At 31.7% G+C, this 20,159-nt stretch overlaps 1 protein-coding gene across 1 annotated transcript; it reads left to right on the plus strand.

Annotated features, from left to right (window-relative positions):
- Nucleotides 1–129: 129 nt before the first annotated feature.
- On the plus strand, nucleotides 130–14,812 carry LOC148612024 (AP-3 complex subunit mu-1-like). Its single transcript, XM_088593108.1, has 13 exons — nucleotides 130–248; nucleotides 1,697–1,775; nucleotides 3,360–3,465; nucleotides 3,984–4,096; nucleotides 4,951–5,075; nucleotides 5,711–5,870; nucleotides 6,629–6,742; nucleotides 8,147–8,220; nucleotides 11,493–11,598; nucleotides 12,171–12,329; nucleotides 12,613–12,663; nucleotides 13,178–13,246; nucleotides 14,663–14,812. Exons 1-13 carry the CDS (start codon nucleotides 214–216, stop codon nucleotides 14,726–14,728), a joined length of 1,257 nt encoding a protein of 418 aa, XP_088449234.1. The 5' UTR covers nucleotides 130–213; the 3' UTR covers nucleotides 14,729–14,812.
- Nucleotides 14,813–20,159: the final 5,347 nt, after the last annotated feature.

Raw genomic sequence — 20,159 nt, forward strand, 5'->3', positions numbered from 1 at the left:
AAAAACATTTCAACGATTGAAAAATGTAATAAAATTAATCAGTTCGTGTAAAACAAAATGCAAATATTTCCTTTGATTTGGTGTCTAGGTTGGAATAGACAGAATATATTTGAATAGTTCAGAGTTTTCATCTCCGCAACCGACAACGATGGGGATATTCCCGAACAAAGTAAACTTCCGGGAATTTTTTTGACAACATCATCACCTGACAAGATGATACACAGCTTATTTATCATAAATAATAGCGGGTAAAACCATTTTGACTCAACTTTTATATCCGAAACGTATTTTTTGTCCTATAAGACAAAACTTTATGGTATTAATGCAACCTCACCAAATTACTTGTGTTGTCAAATGACCATAATTTGCCAAAAAACAATTCACTTCCACTTTCATTTTCCTTGCTTCTATGCTGTAATCGAATGACTACTATGTGCAATATATAACTACAACCATGTTACCACTAAAGCCACTTAATCACATCTAGATTTTTAACATCCCAAATAAATGTAAGGGGGCAGGATTGAAGAGTGCTAGGTACATGCATATGTATGACTGTAGTTCAGATATTTAATCATTGTGTTTGCTGAAGAGATGCACACAATTTATTATTTTGTCAGACATTGGGGTTGACAAGGTAGCAAGTTCTGCAAGACCAAGGATTTTTAATGTAGTCTATAGAAATCCTTGACCAGACTAATATTTTTATTCAAAAATAAAATTGAAATCAGATTAATCTATGGAATAAATGTTGAACAGACTTAGGACACCCTGTATTATTTGATCATCATAACACAGTGAGAGTTGTCCCACTGATGATTATCATACAGCTTCCAGTCTAACAATGAAAGGCTTATCAATTTTTGTTAATTTGATTGACCTTGACATACACCTCCTTCCTGAAGAGCAAGATTTTAATTCAGGATAAAAAATTGTTTAGGTCAAAATGGACATGGCAGAAAATGACCAGATAATGAAAATACTTGCTCTGATGATTTATTAAAGCTAAGGGAACAGGAAAGTTTACCATGTTTACCGAGTTCTTCACTGAAGTTGATTATGATTTATTCTCAACAAAAATAACTAAGGATGGACAGATATTTAATTTTTGGAGGACTCATGCAGACTCAAATATTGCTGGCCATTAGGTCCCGTACAACACTTGTTTTTGCCAGACCTACATTAATTCTGCCAGTTCAGTTGACAGGTCTGACAATTAGTTACATCTCTGTTGCTGCAGCATATTTTTAATCTGATATTTATGCCTCAAAAGAGAGGGCAGCAACCAAGCATTATAAAAATGAGCATCCCATGATAGCATGCTATTTGGACGAGGGGAGTTAGTACGATGCTTGAAATAGCTGTTTGTTTGTGACCCAATTATGTTACGTGACATGTTTTCCAGACACCTCCCGTAAAGGTTCTAGCTTGAAATATCAGGTTTTCCACCCTACAAACCTAGTGACCACGGAAGAGGATCATACAGTATTTGTTGTTTGGTCATAAATTTAAGCTGTACAGACATGACTCAGCTTGTTGACTTGATCACATTGTGAGAGTGTTTGTTTTTTGTTGTGTAAATGCTATATTTAATGCCGCTCTACCATTGGGTTCATGGTTAATGAGAATAAACTACATATTTACATGTATCTGTTTATGTTATGGTAGTAATAACTTTTTCATGCTTCTGTTTTAGTGATGTGTTCATGGAAAAGCACTGGAAAAGTGTGATTCATAAATCAATATGTGACTACTTTTTTGAAGTGCAAAGTAAGGTTAGTAAACTAGTACCCAGTTAGCAGTTCCATTTTGATATGAATAGTCTTTCAAACCTGTGAATACTCCAAGTACTGGTATTAACAGTTCACAACTATGTTACTTTGCAGTTTGTCATGAATTAGCATTCAGAATATACATATTGTTTGTATTTGCATTCATGTTAAACACTAAGTAGTAAGTAAATGAATAGGTATTTGCTTTAGAAATACAGCTGTATTAATCACTGGTCAACATTTTGAATTTGTCATTTTATCCTTCAATAAATCCAGTTAAAACACTGTCATACATGAAACACGCTTTTGTTTACATAGAATATTTCATATCAAGTACTCTTAGCTAATCAATTACAGCGATGACAGTATACATATTAAATTTTGTATGAAGACATCCTTACATGTAGGTCCCTTTCTATAGGGATATACAAAATAAGGAATAATTTGGTTTTTGACTGCAACAAATAAAGATAAGGTAGAAACAATTCATAGCAATATCGATGTATTGCAATACCTTTGGTCATGATACGATGTGATACATTAGACTGAGGTTTCAAAACAAAACGATACAAGTCAAAATACAACTTTTTTCAAACAATTGTTTTAAGTACTACACAAATAGTAAAGTATGATATGTCTTGTGAGGAAAAATCCATTAATCTTTGTTAAGATCAATGTTATAGACTCTAAGAACGAAACCTGGCTTCAAAAAAATTTATCATTTTCAAATCTGTTGAACATTTTTTATTCCAAATTACAGTCCTTTCCTTCAAAATTCTCAATGACTAGCCCGAATAATAGAGGACTGTATAGGATTTAACTAGCCCAAACAAGAAATGTACACATCACTTCCCTAGCCTGAATCAATTTTTTACTAGCACCGGGCTAAGGGCTAGTGGGTAAAGGCAAGCACTGAAATTAGAGAAAATATATAGGACAACATGCTGTTGTGTATGGTATCAAAATATACATTATATTGTCACCCGTGTATCATGATAGATATCACATCATGAGGTAGGTGTATCATACAGCCCTACATGTAGATTAGTAGACCATGAGAATACAATTATATAATTTTTTTCAGTACTAGACCTTTTGAATGCAACATTGAAAGTTACAGGTCCAGTCATCGGATGGTGTCCCTCCTGCAGTATCTAATGTTGAAGGTCCAATCAGCCGATGATGTCCCTTTTGTTATATCTAATGTTAAATGCTATAGGCCAGTTCAGATGATGATATCCTTCCTGTTATATCTAATGTTGTATATTGTAGGCCCAGTCAGCTGATGATGCCCCTCCTGTTATATCTAATGTTAAATGCTGTAGGCCATTTCAAATGATTATATCCCCTTGTTGTATCTAATATTGTATATTGTAGGCCCAGTCAGCTGATGATGCCCCTCCTGTTATATCTAATGTTAAATGCTGTAGGCCATTTCAAATGATTATATCCCCTTGTTGTATCTAATATTGTATATTGTAGGCCCAGTCAGCTGATGATGCCCCTCCTGTTATATCTAATGTTAAATGCTGTAGGCCATTTCAAATGATGATATCCCATTGTTGTATCTAATATTGTATATTGTAGGCCCAGTCAGCTGATGATGTCCCTCCTGTTATATCTACACCACACCATTATCTCATCAATATCTACAGGAGCCAACTTTACTTTGTTGCTGTTGTAACAACAGAAGGTAAATTTGACACAAACTACACATGAAATGGAAGTTGAGCATATATTTTATAAAATGTAGAACTGCTTTTGAAATATTACTTACCTGTAGATGTAATGTTTTTATTAATCCACATTAAAGTTTATATCATTCCTGGTTTTTTTTTATATAAATCATATAAATCTTACACCTTTTTTTCAGTTTTCTTTCCTCTAATTACACTATATTTGTATCTACTTAGAAGAAAAAATTCAATGGTCTGTTTTGTTTTGTAGTAATCTTTGTGTAGAGAGTCTTCATAGTAATGTAAATTTATACAGTAAAACCTGTCTAAACCAAACCCTGAGTAATCCAAAAAACCTGTCTAAACCAGACACTTTAAGAAGTCCCTTTGTATCAACTTTAATGTGTTTTAACCTGTGTAAACTGAACTCCTTTCTAAACCGAACAAGTTTAAAGTCAGAGCGGAATTCAGTTTAGACAGGTTTCATTTTCATTGTATATGCTAAACACATGCAATACTATCTACTGTATTTCAGTACCACCAACTTTTGTCGTGGAATTTTTACACAGAATCTGTGACACATTACAGGACTACTTCAATGATTGTTCAGAATCAACTCTGAAAGAACACTACGTTATTGTCTATGAGGTACATTTATGGAGTTAACATTTAAGAAATGAATCACTGGAATTCCATTTTATTATTGTTATACCTAGGACTGGCCAGTTACATCCCATTGTTTTATCCCAAGCAATAGTAAGGGGTTAAATAACAACAAAAATGGCCAGCCTGTGGTAAAACAATGATAAAATAGGGTTTCTGGGATTTATTTCAATTCTAATAGGACTAGTTTTTTTTTCATTTTTTAATAAATACAGCCTATGTGTTGCACGAAATGTTGGTCATGTGTTTATCACTTTTTTACCATGGCTGTGGTTTAAATTGCTTTGAAGCATGTCATATCAGAATCAGTATTGTTTTCTGCATTCTAAGTGATTTACAGAATAATGGCAATTTTGAAGAAAATATGATAGTGAGCCCAATTTGGCAAGATTTGATATTAATGTCAAGTTGTATGAAAACTTGTATTCTGTTTATCAGCAACATCACAGTCAGTTTGACTTTATGTTGTCTTTGAATATTGACAATATTTTTTAGTTTCAGTAATCTGAGATAGAAGATATCAAACAGTACTAATAATGGAAAAATGTTAAGGTTGCTGACTAACTTGTCTTCAACTTTAAACAGTTGGTTCCTCATACTTAAGTGTTTTAACTTGCATTCTATTAAAAAAATGTGGGTATACCAACAGATGTTTAAGAAGTTTAAAAAAAAATGAATTATTTGTAATCATTAAAGGGTGCTCTCTTTTCTTTTTTATTGTTTTGTTATTATTTTAGTTAAGTGTTCTTGGACTTTTTATTTAGAACTAAACAAGCAAGGTTTATCATTTATTTGCTTTAGTGCAGCTTTCATCATGACACATTTTTGTGTATTTTCAGCTTCTTGATGAAATGTTGGATAATGGCTTTCCATTAGCAGTAGAATCAAACATATTGAAAGAGCTGATCAAACCACCAAACTTACTAAGAACAATTGCAGATACTGTAACTGGTAAAAATACGGGGTAAGTAATGATTCATATTTGAAATATTTTTATGAATAAAGTTAATCATCAGCAGTATTGATCACTTTAAAATCTTAAATTTTTGTGGACTTGTCTTCAGTTGAAAGTTTGGTTGTACTTATGCATGAAAAAGAAAATCACTGACTTACATGCTTGTCACACTGTGTGTAAAAAGGTCTCGGCAGCATCATAGATTGGAAATGTTATTTTAAAAAATATAAAAGGAATAAGTTTGAAAAAAAATCTGTTTTCAGTTAAATTGAATTACTAGTATATTAATTTCATATTTTTAATGCCCAATCTTCAACACTTGTTTCAGAAATACAAAGCAATTTAATTTCTTATAAACTTACATAGTTCAGGATCAACATTCTTACAGACACTAGTGCATGGGTACTGCTGGAGTGGTTTCTAAGTATACAAAGCCTGGCTTAAGATTTAGACGCAAATTAGTTATTGAAAAGATGACTTACTTGTTGGATAAATAAAACAGATGACTTGTCAACCCTAGGTTCTTCGTAAGATGATGGAATGTATTGTTGGTAAAGACTATAAAATGCCTACCATATGATTCTAACACCAGAGAAATTTATTCTTATCTCCAAATTTATAGCTTCTTTCTTCTCTTTTTACAGTGTAAGTGGCACCCTCCCGACAGGTCAGTTATCAAATGTTCCGTGGAGAAGAACTGGTGTGAAGTATGCCAACAATGAAGCTTACTTTGATGTCATAGAGGAAGTGGATTGTATACTCGACAAGTCTGGTTCTACTGTTATAGCAGAAATACAGGGCTATGTAAGTAGGAGGTATTCGAAAAATACAAATATTTATCAGAAATACAGGGCTATGTAAGTAGGAGGTATTCAAAAAATACAAATATTTATCAGAAATACAAGGCAATGTGAGTAGGAATGTTTGAAAAATACAAACATTTATGATTCACAACTATAGGTGTTCAAACTTTAAGAACAGAAGTGTTGTATTCTGCAGAAAATGATAAATACATATAGCCAAAATTGTTCTTCCAAATTTTTGCCAAAGGGAAATCAAGAGAACCAGGATCCAATCCAAAAAGTATTCAAAAAGAAAATAATCCAAGGATAATGATTTAGACAGGTGAAAAAAAAACACGCAACACAAAACAAAGAACTTTAAATAACCAAAATAACACAGACGAAGAAACAACAGTAAATGAGAAACCCCCAGCGTCAACAAAAAAAAGCATTGACCAGATGCACCGGTAGGGTAAGTGTTCTCTGCTTTTCTAGTCAGTGCACTGTTATTGTATTAATACTACAAAAACATTTGTTTTTAATATAATAATAGCATTTAAGGATAAAAACAAATGATTTTGATGAGAAGCTGGCGACAATCTGGCAACAATGTAAAGTAATGACATCACACAAAAAAGTTATACACGTATTCAGTCATTGACAGTATATCACTTTGTAAACATTGGTCAATACTTTTTGATTGCTCAATTAGTATGAAAGATTGGAATTCTGTTTGATAAAAGTCTAATACAGGTTTAAAGTATTCTTTCCATTTTTCAGATTGACTGTATGATAAAGCTGAGTGGTATGCCAGATCTTACACTGTCCTTCATTAATCCAAGGTTGTTGGATGATGTTAGTTTTCACCCATGTGTACGATATAAAAGATGGGAGGTAAGTACAGTACACATGTGTATAATATATAATATGGGAGATAAGCATGCTGTGCATTTGTACAATATAAAAGATGGGAGGTAAGTACTGTACACATTTGTATGGCACAAAAGATTAGAGATAAGTACACTGTACATGCGTTTGGTGTAAGAGATGAGAAGTAAATATTATGTACATGTGTATGTTATAAAAGATGGAAATTGAGCGTGCTGTGCATGTGCAATATAAATGATGGTAGGTAGGTATGCTGTAAATGAGTACAATTCAAAATTTGGAAGGAAAGTATTCTGTAAATGAGTACAATTCAAAAGATGGTAGGTAAGAATGCTGTGAATGAGTACAATTCAAAAGATGGTAGGTAAGTAAGCTGTAAATGAGTACAATTCAAAAGACCATAGGTAAGTATGCTCTACAGTACAAAAAATTGAAAGTAAGTATGCTGCGCATGTGTATGTTATAAAAGATGAAAGGTAATTATGCTGCACATGTTTAGGATATAAAAGGAGTTCAGTATGCTTTATATGTGTAAGCATTAAATTTAAAACCATGATGTATCTAAATTGTGAGTTAAGTTTGTATTTTTTATAACTTGAAAGAAGATTTTTAAATGATGAAACAGAAGTAAGTAAATAAGATGTTTTTTCTATAATTTATTTTTATAGTTTACATTTATGCAAATGAATCATATTTATATGCCAAAACATTACAATACTTTTCTCATGTAATGTCATCTTATCTTGTTTTTTAGTTAATGATATCAATTTGTGGTCAGCAAAATTTAGAAATCAGTGATGACCCAAAGAACTTTGGGAACAGATAAATAAAATAGACAAGTTTTAGATCTAAGTTAAGACCACTTTTGGTAAGGATACTCATAGGTTTCATAATAAGTGAAAGTTGAATATAAAAAAATATCCAGTTATTTAATTTCAACAGAGGTTGATTTGCGGTGATGTTGAAATCAGATAAGTTGAGTTTATATTTTGCAATATGCAACTTTCACGAGTTTTTAAACCTCTTTCTCTGTGATTCTTTTGGAATATTTTGGCCACTTGACATTTGGCTTCTGTCAGGGCAGAAATTCTGGTAATTGTCTGTCTAAGATGTCACCAATGGTGTCAGGAAAACAACATTAGAAATGTCACAATGTTGCTTTGATCAATCGGGTTTTTAATAAAATTATACACAAAACAGCCATTCGCAACAGTGAAGTAGATAAAATGGCCAAATCATAGAGAATAAAAGGTTAAAACTTGTTCATGAAAATGTTCCACCCAATCATTATATTATAGTACACTTACCCTATAAAGCATCTGGTCCATGGTCTCACTTGTCCGCACTTTTGATAACTGTTTGTTGATTTACTTTTACAAATTGATTATGGTTTGTTGTTGCATATTTCAGAGTGATAAAGTTTTATCCTTTGTACCACCAGATGGAAATTTCAGATTGCTGTCTTATCATATAGGTTCTAATAAGTAAGTAGAGGTGGAAACATATTTCTATGTATTATTTAAATTTATAACCATCTAACTTTCTATTTTAAACTTGGTTAAAGCCTTAAGGCGGTAAACCTTAGGTAAGGGACATAACTCATGAAATCAGTATGTTTGTTTCATATTCAATTTCACCATAGCCTGTCAAGCTTTCATTTGAAACAGATTGAAATCAGTCCAGGTTACTTTGATGCTTATATGATATTGATGTAAAATGCTGAATACAAATGTTCCAATGATTTTTATGAGTTGTGTCCCACATCCAAGGTCTACCTCCTTAAAGGGACATTTAAGTTGCAGTTTTTTTTATAAAAATCAGACAGGATGTAATTTATGCATATAAAAACCCACCAAATACACTTTTATTTCTAATTCAGTAAGGGCTTTAGACCAAAAAACCAGTCTTTGTCATTTGGTTCTTGCACTTTTGAGATAAAAAAATGCATAGATTTTGTATGAAATTAACACTTTGCAGGAGTTATAGGTCTTTATTTAGCTTGATTTGGTTGATTTCAAAGGGAGATAAATTTATTGTTTTCTCTAAAATACATATCTGTTAACAGAAAGGACTATGGTAACATCAAAATTTAGCATATGTAGACCAATAAAGCATTATTTGTTTTTTTTACACCATGAATCATCTCTACCATAGGCAGTGCTTGAATTTTATATAGACCGGTACTTAAAGTGATATCTGCATTTTTTTAATTTAGAAAGTGTTATTTATGGTCATTTTCTTTTAATATTTCCATTACTGGGAATTAAAATTTACTAGAGTTTCTTTAAACTTTGTGATTACTGTAAAAGTACTACTATTCTTTTGGTACCAATATTTGTGGTTTTCATTTGTAGACCAAACCACAAAATTTGTTTCCTAACAAAAAGAAGATTCCCATTGATGTGTATACTGAAAACCTCAAAACCACGAATTCAAGAATCCACAGTCATGTTTCTTCTGTAATCCATGAAAATTGGTATCCACACACTTTAAAAAGTACAGTGCAATCTGTCCAAGCTGAACAGTAAGGGGACATACCGTATATACTCACGTATAAGTCAGATTTTTGGGAGTAAATTTTGAGTTGCTAAGAGGGGTTCCGACTTATAAGCGAGATCTTGGCCATGGGTTAAAAATTCTAGTCTGAGCAAGTGGGAGAATCAAGGTATTGACACGAAAATGACACCTACCTTTAACAGTCAGATCACCGCCGTACTTGTGTATTGTATATACGACCTGTATGTCGTATTGATATTGTTGTGTATGCTTACTAAGTGATGAAATTAATGAATATTTGCAGTTTTATTTTTATTATGCCTTACAACTAAACTATCTTTCAAAAATAAGGTTTTGTTCAGTTTTGGACAGGTGTTTGGTTTTCTCAGCGTCACTTACAACCAGACAGTTTCAGTCTTCTTTAAGGTCTCAAAGCAGTAAATTGCAATAATTTTATATAGCAAATAGACCAAGATTGATCTGTTTTGTTAATTAATGTTATGACAAAGTCAAACTGTTCACTTTAAGATGTTTTTATGAAGAAAATTAGTCTGCTGTTTACACCAAAAGTTTACAAAAGATTCTGTTATAATGTTATGATGGGTAGGTATTATGGTAGAAAATTAAATAGATTTTCCAGCACTTTGTTTTGATTGTAAACTGAATTGGCAATACCAGGTTAACTTAGTACTAAAATTTACCCTAAAAGGGATGATTTTCCATTCTCTGTTGTTATCTATCCATTTTGAGATGGTGATGTCCCCTTGTCACCATCATATGGTGTTTACATATCCCAGTTGGTTCAATTTGCTCATATTTGTAACAATGTTTTGGATTTTAATGAAGGGAATCTTTATATAACTGAGAAATTATTACATCAAGGATTTCAATATCAGAAGCTCATAAAAACATTCACAAAATGTTTTAATTGATATTACAAACTCACTCTCAAATACAGATATATTTGTAAAGGATTAATACATCAGGTGTCTTCCACCCTTTGTTTTACAGTAATATTCTACACAAAGCATGGAAAGCTCAATACTCACCCAATAAGTTACATGTACTAGTCCATTGAATAGGCTCATTTATAAGGGATATAGTTATGATATTGTTGTCAAATCCTTAATGATAGCATATTTTGGTATTTACATTGATTTGCTTATAGGGACTTACATAGAAATTAAAACACTATATTTAAAAGCAGTTTTTGGCATGATATTGGTTGTGTCCTTATTGTATGACCTATGATGTACCAAGATTCTCAACCCAGCATGGGTAGAATTGGGATTGATTTATTAAATATGGTGGGAACATTACTTTTTGTAGGCTTAAAATGGTCTGGAGCTGGCATATCAGTTAACTGCTAGTAGTCCTTGGTTTGTACATTTGTGTAAATTTATATTCAGTTTCTTTATTTTCATTGTAACATCTTACTTTTTTTTTACTGATTTTTATGTGATTTTTTCCACAGTGACCAGATTTTAAAAGGGAGGGTTGTGATCATGCCAAAGTACTTTAACCCTGCAACATCTTTTGCACCCGTCCTTAGTCATGAATTTCTGGTCTCAATGCTTTGTTTTGTTTTCTTTTTGAGTATATTTTTTTATGTTACTTGAGTATACAGGGGCAACTATTTCGCTGTACTTGGGTATAATGATGTTTTGGGACCAGCTGCCGGCTGCCCTGTGGTATGAGGGTTTCCTCATGGTTCACTGAAGACCAATGGTGGCCTTGGGCTGACATTTTCATCCCATAGGGATTTTCTTTTTGACATATACACCATATCTATTATTGTTATATTAAATATTTTTTAAAGATGGAATCATGTTTCCATGCTTATACAGGCTTTACAAATCTAGAGACTGCTACTTAAATTCTGATCTTTAATATTAATTTATACAATATAACCAGTCTTATCCAAATCCCTTTTGGACTTTAAAACTGGAATGGTATAGATAGATGTTTGTTTATTAATGTTCAAAATACATTTAAACTGATATGAAGGGATATTCAAAAGTGTCTGGTGTAGACAGGTTTTTTGATTATTCAGAGTTTCGTTTGAACAGGATTCACTTTAAAAGAGAATAATGTCGTAAAACTGAAAGTAGAAGTAGTATATCTTCTAATGATCAAACATGCTAATCTGTTGTTTTCCTTGTATTGTCTGTTTAACAAAAGTATACCAGCAGTCTTTGTGTTGTGGAAGACTTAAAAAATTATATTCTTGTGGCTAAAATTCTTTCCATTATTATTATAGTATGGTGGCTATTCCAGTTTATGTACGACATAGCATTATATACAGAGAGGGAAGTGGTGGGAGATTTGATGTAACTATTGGACCAAGACAAAATATGGGCAAGACTGTAAGTAAATTTATCCATATGTTAAATAGATCTGAATTGAGAAAAGAATTGTCCCTGTTTTGTTTTTGATTGTGATAAAGATGTTGGAAATGTGTTTTGAAAAAGAACAAGAACAGATTATAGTATTTTTCCGAAGCAGTAGGTATTGAGTTCGCTTCAATGTCACGTGACATTCATGATGCTTAACTATGGCAGGGAATATTTTCAATCACTTTTGTACAATGTATATTGAACTATCTTATATGTATTGAATAATTGGAAATAGTTTTATTGTTGAACCAATAAAATACATAGTACTGTGATCACACAGTTCACCAAATAAAATCTTAATCAGATTTAGGTATAAACAACGCTCAATCCACAGTTACCTGAAATCTTATCTGTGAATGGTTTGCATAGTTCTTGGATAGGAGTTCAATATCCAAAACACACTATGACTTCAAATAGTGAACTCATTTTCTAGAGCTATATAGAGCCTTTATTGATAAGATATCAGGCTACTGTGCTTCATCACACCAATCATATACTGGTACAAAGTAGCTAATATTAATTTTGTAAAATATCTTTTGCAGATTGAAAATGTAATGATGGAAGTTCCGTTTCCTAAGTCAGTATTAAATGTTACCTTGACACCATCACAAGGAAAGTATACATTTGACCCTGTGTCAAAGGTCATGACCTGGGATGTTGGGAGAATTGATACAACAAAACTTCCTAATATTAAAGGAAATGTAAGTCTGTAACATCTAAGTAACACAATTCTGTCATTAAACATCACTAAAATTAAAAAGGTTAAAGGTCATGTAGTCAAATTTTTTTGTTTTTATTGATTGAGGCTCCCTTTCAATTTTGATTTTTTTTATAATTTTGATTCAGATATTGGAAATAAACACAGGCAGTAGAGCAGGTCTAGCAGTTTCTTTTCTGTATAATGGCCCAAGCATTAAATTATGTTCTTACTCAGTTTTAATCATTTGTGTTTTTCATGTTTCATGTATAAGTTTTGAATTTCAGATAAGTTTGCAAACAGGGTCAACAATACCAGAGAGCAACCCAACATTAAATGTATGTACTTCTTCTAATTACTGATTTATGTGAAGTCAATAAATACTGTAAATGTATTAATTTTCACAGTTGCTAATTTTTGCAAATTCTATCAAGTGAACAAAATCAAGAGTATTGATTTTCACAATTTAAAAAAATATGAAAAGCATTGTATAGTATGAACTTTCACGAGTTTAATTTTTGTGAAAATTATGACATCACAAAAATTAATACGTTTACAATTTTCCACCATCGCATAGTACTTGAAGCACAAATGTGTGTTATTTTTCCTTTGATAGTGGACACTCTGCTGTTTAAAAGGAGACTTAAAGATTAAAATGATTTCATCTTTGACTAAAGAAAACATATAATGTGCTGGTTATGATTTATGCCTGTAAAAAAGTACAATTCCTTCCCTAATAAAAAAAAAATAACACATTTTGGAAAATAATTCATAAATTTTAGTGAAAAAATTAAATGATTACCAGTACTTTATCATTACTCATCTAACTTTGTTTTTTTTTTTAATTTTTAGTTGCATTTCACAATCAGTCAGCTAGCGATATCAGGGGTCAAGGTTAACAGACTTGATATGTATGGAGAAGTATGTAAAAATATTGTCTAGAGTAGTTGAGTTTTAGGGAATAATACAGTTAAGGAGGTAGACCAAGGGTAAGGCACATAAGACATGAAATCTGTGATATGTTTGTATCATATTCAATTTCACCAAAGCCTCTCAAGCTTTCGTTTGAAGCAGAATAAAATGAATTCAAGTTAATTAGATGCTTACATAAGATTGATGTAAAATGCCGAATACAAGTGTTCCAATGATTCTTAAGGGTTGTGTCCCTTACCCTAAGTCGACCTCCTTAAGTTCAGGGAATAAAAGTGGTCTTCCCTTCATTGAATGATTGTTACCTGATGAAATATTTTAGGTAGTTATTCAACAATTAACGTGGAGATTTAAACATCTATCATTTCATAAACATTTTTTAATCAAATTTGATAGAATGTTTGAATACCTTTGTCAGTTGTCCAGTTAAATACAGATATCTTAGGATCTGGTGTGTTGTTATGACCAACTGTATTTCCTGAAATTAATGATATCAATCTTTCAATCGCTTAAATGAACTAATTGATAATTAGTACGCAGCACCTAATGTATATATCAATGGCTAGAAGAAGTTTTAGTGAATTCTTTTTGAAAAATAACAATTTCTTACAAAAACTTCTCCCATTCAAAGACAAATGGTAGAAGTGAGTACTAATAAGAAGAACTTTTATTCCCAAATTGATTGAAGGACTTTGATGAAGCTGATATGAAGGTTAGGCATCATATGTAAATATGCATGAACTTAAATACAAGTAATTATTGTAAAGGCAGAAAACCAAACTTCAAGATTTTATGAAAAAGTTTTTTTTTTTGCTTTCATTTGATTTTTACACATAGGTCTTGGTGAATCACTTTGTACTGGGTGAATATTTAAAAATCTTCATTGACACTAAAAGCTGTCAGTTTTTCTAGTAGTACTGGCAAAAGTTTAATAATAAACTTATACAGTGAAACCTGTTTAATCTGAACCCTGAAAATCCCAACCCTGTCTGAATTGGTCACTTAAGGAGGTAGACCTAGGCTAAGGGACACAACTCTTACAAATCATATGAACGTTTGTATTGAGCATTTTACATCAATGTCATGTAAGCATCAAGGTTACTTGACTGTTTCAGTCTGTTTTAAATGAAAACATGATAGGGCTTTGGTGAAATTGAATATGATACAAGCATATCACAGATTTTAAGAGTTATGTCCCTTACGCTAGATCTACCTCCTTAATATAAGTTTAGATGTATTTGAACCTTTGTAAACTGAACACACAGTTTCCCAAACCAATATTAAAGTAAAAAAGGGTTCAGTTTAGACAGATTTCATGTACACAATTTGAAACACAAGCAACCTTGAAAATACTAGTCAGTGATAAAATCAGAGGACTTCATTGATATAAACTTCTTTTCTTTTCAGAAATACAAGCCATTTAAGGGAGTTAAATATGTGACCAAAGCAGGAAAATTCCAAGTTAGGACTTAAACAAAGGACATACTTATTGCTTTAGATTTTATTTTGTTGTGTTTATTAAAAAAAAGTGCAATATTAAATATGTATGTATACATAGTTCTGGTATTCTTTTTGATATTTTCACATCACCTCAAGGCAAGTCGGATTGAAGAGCTCACCCTGAAAATTTCCAAACTTTTTAGAAAAATTATAATTTTTATACATTTTAGCTCACCATGCCCAAAGGACCATCTGGATTATTGCCATCACTTGGCATCCATCGTCCTCTTCTGTTGTCATGCAATGTTATCATTAACAATTTTTCAAAAATCCTCTCTTCTGACACTACTGGACCAATGAAAACCAAACTTGATATGAATATTCCTCAAGGTATTCTGCCTGGAACTGATGTGGCGATTTTTTATCTGTCAACAAACAAATTATTATTCCAAAGTCATGAAAAATAAAACAAATGCTGTCACCAGTATTTTGCCTTAATTTCAAAAACTGTAACATATAGAAGAAAACCGAAGCTTCTTAGGCTCTTCAGTCTGATGAGATATATTTTCCCTGGAAATTTTAAGGAAGTCTTTAAACCTGTTTTAGAGTTGTTCCCCCTTTTATGCCATTCTTACCAAATTGTTTACTTTTTGATTAGTAACTTGAAAAGTATAGTAAGTAGCAGCAAGAGGACATGACATTTTATCAGTCACAGTCAGAATTTTAGAAAATCCATGGTGAATTCTGGAGTTGTGGTCCCTGAAATATAATATTTTTTTTTACTTTTTTGCTATTTTCTTTAAATTATTTCTAAAAATCTTCACAGAAAATATCTGACCAATTGAAACCAAGTTTCATATAAATATTCTGCCCAGAACTGATGTGGGGATTTTTTTATCCATCGACAAGCATGACCACTGTTATTAAAAATATTGAAGAGGTGGGAATAATTTTTTTTTGGCCAATATCTGTAGAAGCATTAGGTAAATACAAATTCTGAAATTGATATATTGTTCAGCAAGATGAAATCTGTCCATGGTAAAGTTTTCGTGAAATTCTGTTGATTCATGTTGGAGTTATTGACATAATTTTGATGACTTTTTGAACTTTTTTCATGTTATTATTTCTGAAATCTACTTCTCTGCAAACTTTGAAACAGATTCTTCCAAATTTTGCAAACATGTTTGTGTGAGGGTTTTCTCATTGTTAATTGAAGACCAATGGATGGCCTTAGGCTGACATTTTCATCTAGTTGGGGTTGTCTCTTTGACATATACACCATACCTATTCTTGTATTCTTAGGGTAATGTGCACAGAATTTGTTTATCTGTTGACAAGCATGCTGCCGTTACTAATTATAGACAGTAAAGGTCAAACAGCAGTTTTTTGCACATTTGGTTTAGACAAATTCTGACCGGTAAAAGTGTTCAGCATGAAGATATTTAATCTTTGCTGGATTTATTTTCTTTTTGACATTTCTTTTTGTATTTCTGTTTTTGGTCATTTCATTTTTAAAGATCAACTCCTCTTGAACCTCAAGTGCCAGTGTTTTGAAATATAATAGGGATGTTGACCTCAGTGTTCTTTAAGAGTGATTTTATTTTTGTGTTGCTCAAATTACACAGGGGGTAGCAGGAATTGTAAAAGTATAGAGGCCTCTTTAAATTGATGGACTTTTTTGTTCCAAATAATTCAACTAAATTATTTCAATTCTCAAGGTGAGCCATTCAAGCTCTTTGTAACCTCTAGTTCTTCTACCAAAAACACTTGCAATCCTGTAGTGGTATTATGGACATTTCATGGTCAGAAATTAACGTAAGTATACATGAAAGTGTATAGATCTTTATGAAATAATACCATGAGGTGCCATACCTTTATGAAATAATACCATGAGGTGCCATACAACAAAAGGGAGCCCAGACATCAATTTCACAAAAAGTCGTGTGAAATTGATTGTAAATTTTGATGTCACAATGCTATTACAGGTTGTGACTTTTTGTGAAATGGACGCCTGGATTGATTCTTGGTCTTGTGACATGAAATGTAAAGGAATGAGGGGTCAAAAAAAGGCCAATCACAAATAATTTCATAATGTCAGGACAACAATTTGGGTGGAAGTGTGAAAGGATCTTTGATATTGTACTACAAGGTGCTATAGCACAAATAAGATCAATGGGATCGACTTTGGGAATTGTGACTTAAACAAAAAAGGTATAATGGGCCAGAAACAAGCATTTTCCTCAGGTATAAATAATAATGAGTAAACGTCATTAGTGTATAGATCACTTTGAAATTGTACAAGTTGCCATACTGCCCCCCAAAAGGGTTGGGATTGATTTTGTGCTTGTTGAGAAATAAAGTGGCAAAAAGACCACTTCAATTCTTTTCAAATTATTTTCCTGTGACAAATGTATGGATCTTTACAAAATTATACAACAAGGTTTAATATCTGAACAGGTAGGTTTGGGTCTGTAATGGAACAATTCAGAAACTATTGCATTCTGGGATCGCTATTGTTTATGGTGCTCCTGAGTGGTTAAGATAAATTTTACGAGAATGCTGTGACAGTCACATTACCAACAAGGATGTTGGTTGAATTTCTGAGTGTTTCTAGAAAAGCAGAGGATGCTTACCCTACCGGTGCACCTGGTTCATGCTCCCAGTTTTTAGTGGGGTCCAAGTTGATCATTTGCTTTCGTTACTTTGTATGTATTATTTTAGTTACTTCATGTTCTTTGTTGTGTATGTCTGGTCTTTGTGCCTGGATTACATTCTTTTGATTACCATTAGAACCTTGGTTCCCTTGATTACCTTTTGGAATTCTAACTGGTTTGCCGTTAGGTGCCAAAGAGATGGATGTTCTTACGTGTTGTTTTTATTGACTGATTCCAATGACATATTGATTTGAGTTCTTTGATATGCACAATCAAACAATGTATTTAGATATTTGGTTTCATTTATTTTTAAAATGATCCACATTTAAATTCAAAGGATCCCTAATTAATCCTGTTTGATTTTGACAAAAACTGAATTCAAAAGTTGCCTACCTGTCAATCAACCTGATTGAATCAATATTTTAATTTTTGGTATTGATTGAATCAATACTTTGATTTTCTGTTTTTGACCATAAAAATAACATTCTTCAAATGTCCATTTTCCAATTTTTGTGTTCTAATACACATTGATTTCCTGTCAGAAACTAATCCTTTGTTAAATATTCAATCAAAATCCAAACTCTTGAGTTGTATTCAAGTTTAATGTACATTATTACTTGCCCTAAATGGTTAGGGTCCAACCTCTGCAGTCATATCATGCTGCACCAAAATGGAACATTTGATTTTTAAATGAAAATTGAGTCACTTCAAATTTAAACTAAGTATACACATGTTTAAACATAATGTGAAATAATATTATTAATATTGTCATAAATGGTTCTGTTCAGAAAATGGTTCTCATAATTTCAGTGCTTAGTTTCCACTGTCACAAATTTTACAGTTGGCCAATGAAATAATGAGGATATGAAAGTAAATGCCTTCATGTATCAAAAAAAATATTTATTAAATTTATATAACATAATATGGAGTTTTATTGAATCATAACAAAATGTGAACATTAGTAAATAACTTGTATGTAATAGGAATGACACAAATCTATAAAATGTATTAATATGACGACCACAATATTTTGTTCAAAATTCTATAATTGTAAACATTAAAGGATAAAAAGTGACAAAAGTATATAGAAACTAATACATACAAAAATTTATCTGACAGAAAAACAGATCTACCCCAGGGAGCGAAAATCTAGTAAATATTATGATAAAGAAAAGATTGAGGAGACTCTTAAATAAAAAAAAAGTCTAAATAAAGTATTTTAAGTGTTAGCATTTGAAAGAATCAGGCAAAATGGGAAATATCGGAAACATGATAGTCAAAACCCCACCGATCTGACAATAAAATAACACTCAAGGATACTTTCTCTATTTGAAAAGACCATTATTTGATCTCTGTATCATTGGATTTGCTCAGAAAATTTTCAATAGAATCTTTAAAAAAATGAGGTCTTTGACAGAGTTATCTGCCCTTGAAATGTTCATTTTCAGTGCATTTCAATGAAATTGTAATAGTTGACAGTCTAGCACTGCCTAAACTAAACTTATATTATTAAAAGGATTTCAATAAAGGTCACTCAGATTGTTCCAATGTACAAGTTAGATATAGTACATTTTGTATCTGTATTAAAACAGAACAATCTACATGTAAAATTCATGTTTTGTCACAATATCATTATTATTTATTTTATATATTTATGTCTGTTTTTGTATATAATTTTTGTCTAAGGAATGGATGGTAAAATGTCCATGCCATGTTCTATGTATTTTTAAAAATAGGAAATGACATTTTCTTATGCAGTATTCCTCAAAGTAAAACTCCTTCAAAGAAAAGATTGAAAATTAGTTGTCAAAATAAAAAAAGCTTTATTTCACTTTTCATTGAGTTGCCTTTTGCTTTTGATGAGAAACGGTATGTGACCATATAAAGAAACAGTTGTAGTGTAACGACATGGCAGGCAAAAACTAACAGATGTACATATACTTGATAGCTGCCTCAGTATTCTTTAAAAATATACAACCACCAATAAAATTATGTGCAACAGGTACTGTGCTGTGTTGTATATAAATATAAAATCTAGAAAAATACTGCTTAACCATCAATGTAGTAAAAGATGAAAAATGATCAGATTTTGGAAGATTCTAGATTCTAGATATTCTTAAATATCATTAAACAATGACATTTTCAAGATGTTGAATATAATCATATGATACAGGAATCAATCTAAGACATCAGGTTAGGGGCTGCAAATAGAAATAATGTTGAGCAAAGAGGACAAGAATTTTTTTTTTTTTGGTGAGGAGGGGTGGGGGGGGAGAGAATTTTGGAAAATTCAGATTCCATGCAAAAAATTTGGGGAGGGGGCATAAAGGTTTCCCCCCTGAATCTGCACTTGTGATTACAGTATCGATGGTCAAAAACAATAATGACAAATTAATTCACAATGGTAAGATTTTTAGGAAGACACAATGTTACTTAAAGGACAAAAGTTTCATTTCTGTAAAGGTCCATATTACATTCCTATCTTAACAACTATTCAATCTCATCTTATTGAACACAAAATTATGATGGAAGCAACTTCACTATCAAGCACAAAAAATATGTAACACATGAGCAAAAAAATGTTGCAGAAAGCAAAATGCTCCTAGTGAATACTTAATTTTGGGGGATGATCATTTGATTTTAAAGGGGGCTTGGATAAATTTTGAAAATAGTATTCTGACCAATACCTTTTTGGAAGTAAACAGTTTGATCTTTAGGATGGAGGTAAAATATAATGATCCTTTCAAATCACTCTGATCCAAACATCACACTTTTACCTATATGAAAATAGTTTAATTAGATGTTTGTGA

The sequence above is a fragment of the Perna viridis genome, chromosome 7 (genome assembly GCF_037379345.1).
Source record: "Perna viridis isolate PV_CMFRI_1.1 ecotype Kerala chromosome 7, ASM3737934v1, whole genome shotgun sequence".
NCBI classification, from domain to species: Eukaryota; Metazoa; Mollusca; class Bivalvia; order Mytilida; family Mytilidae; genus Perna; species Perna viridis.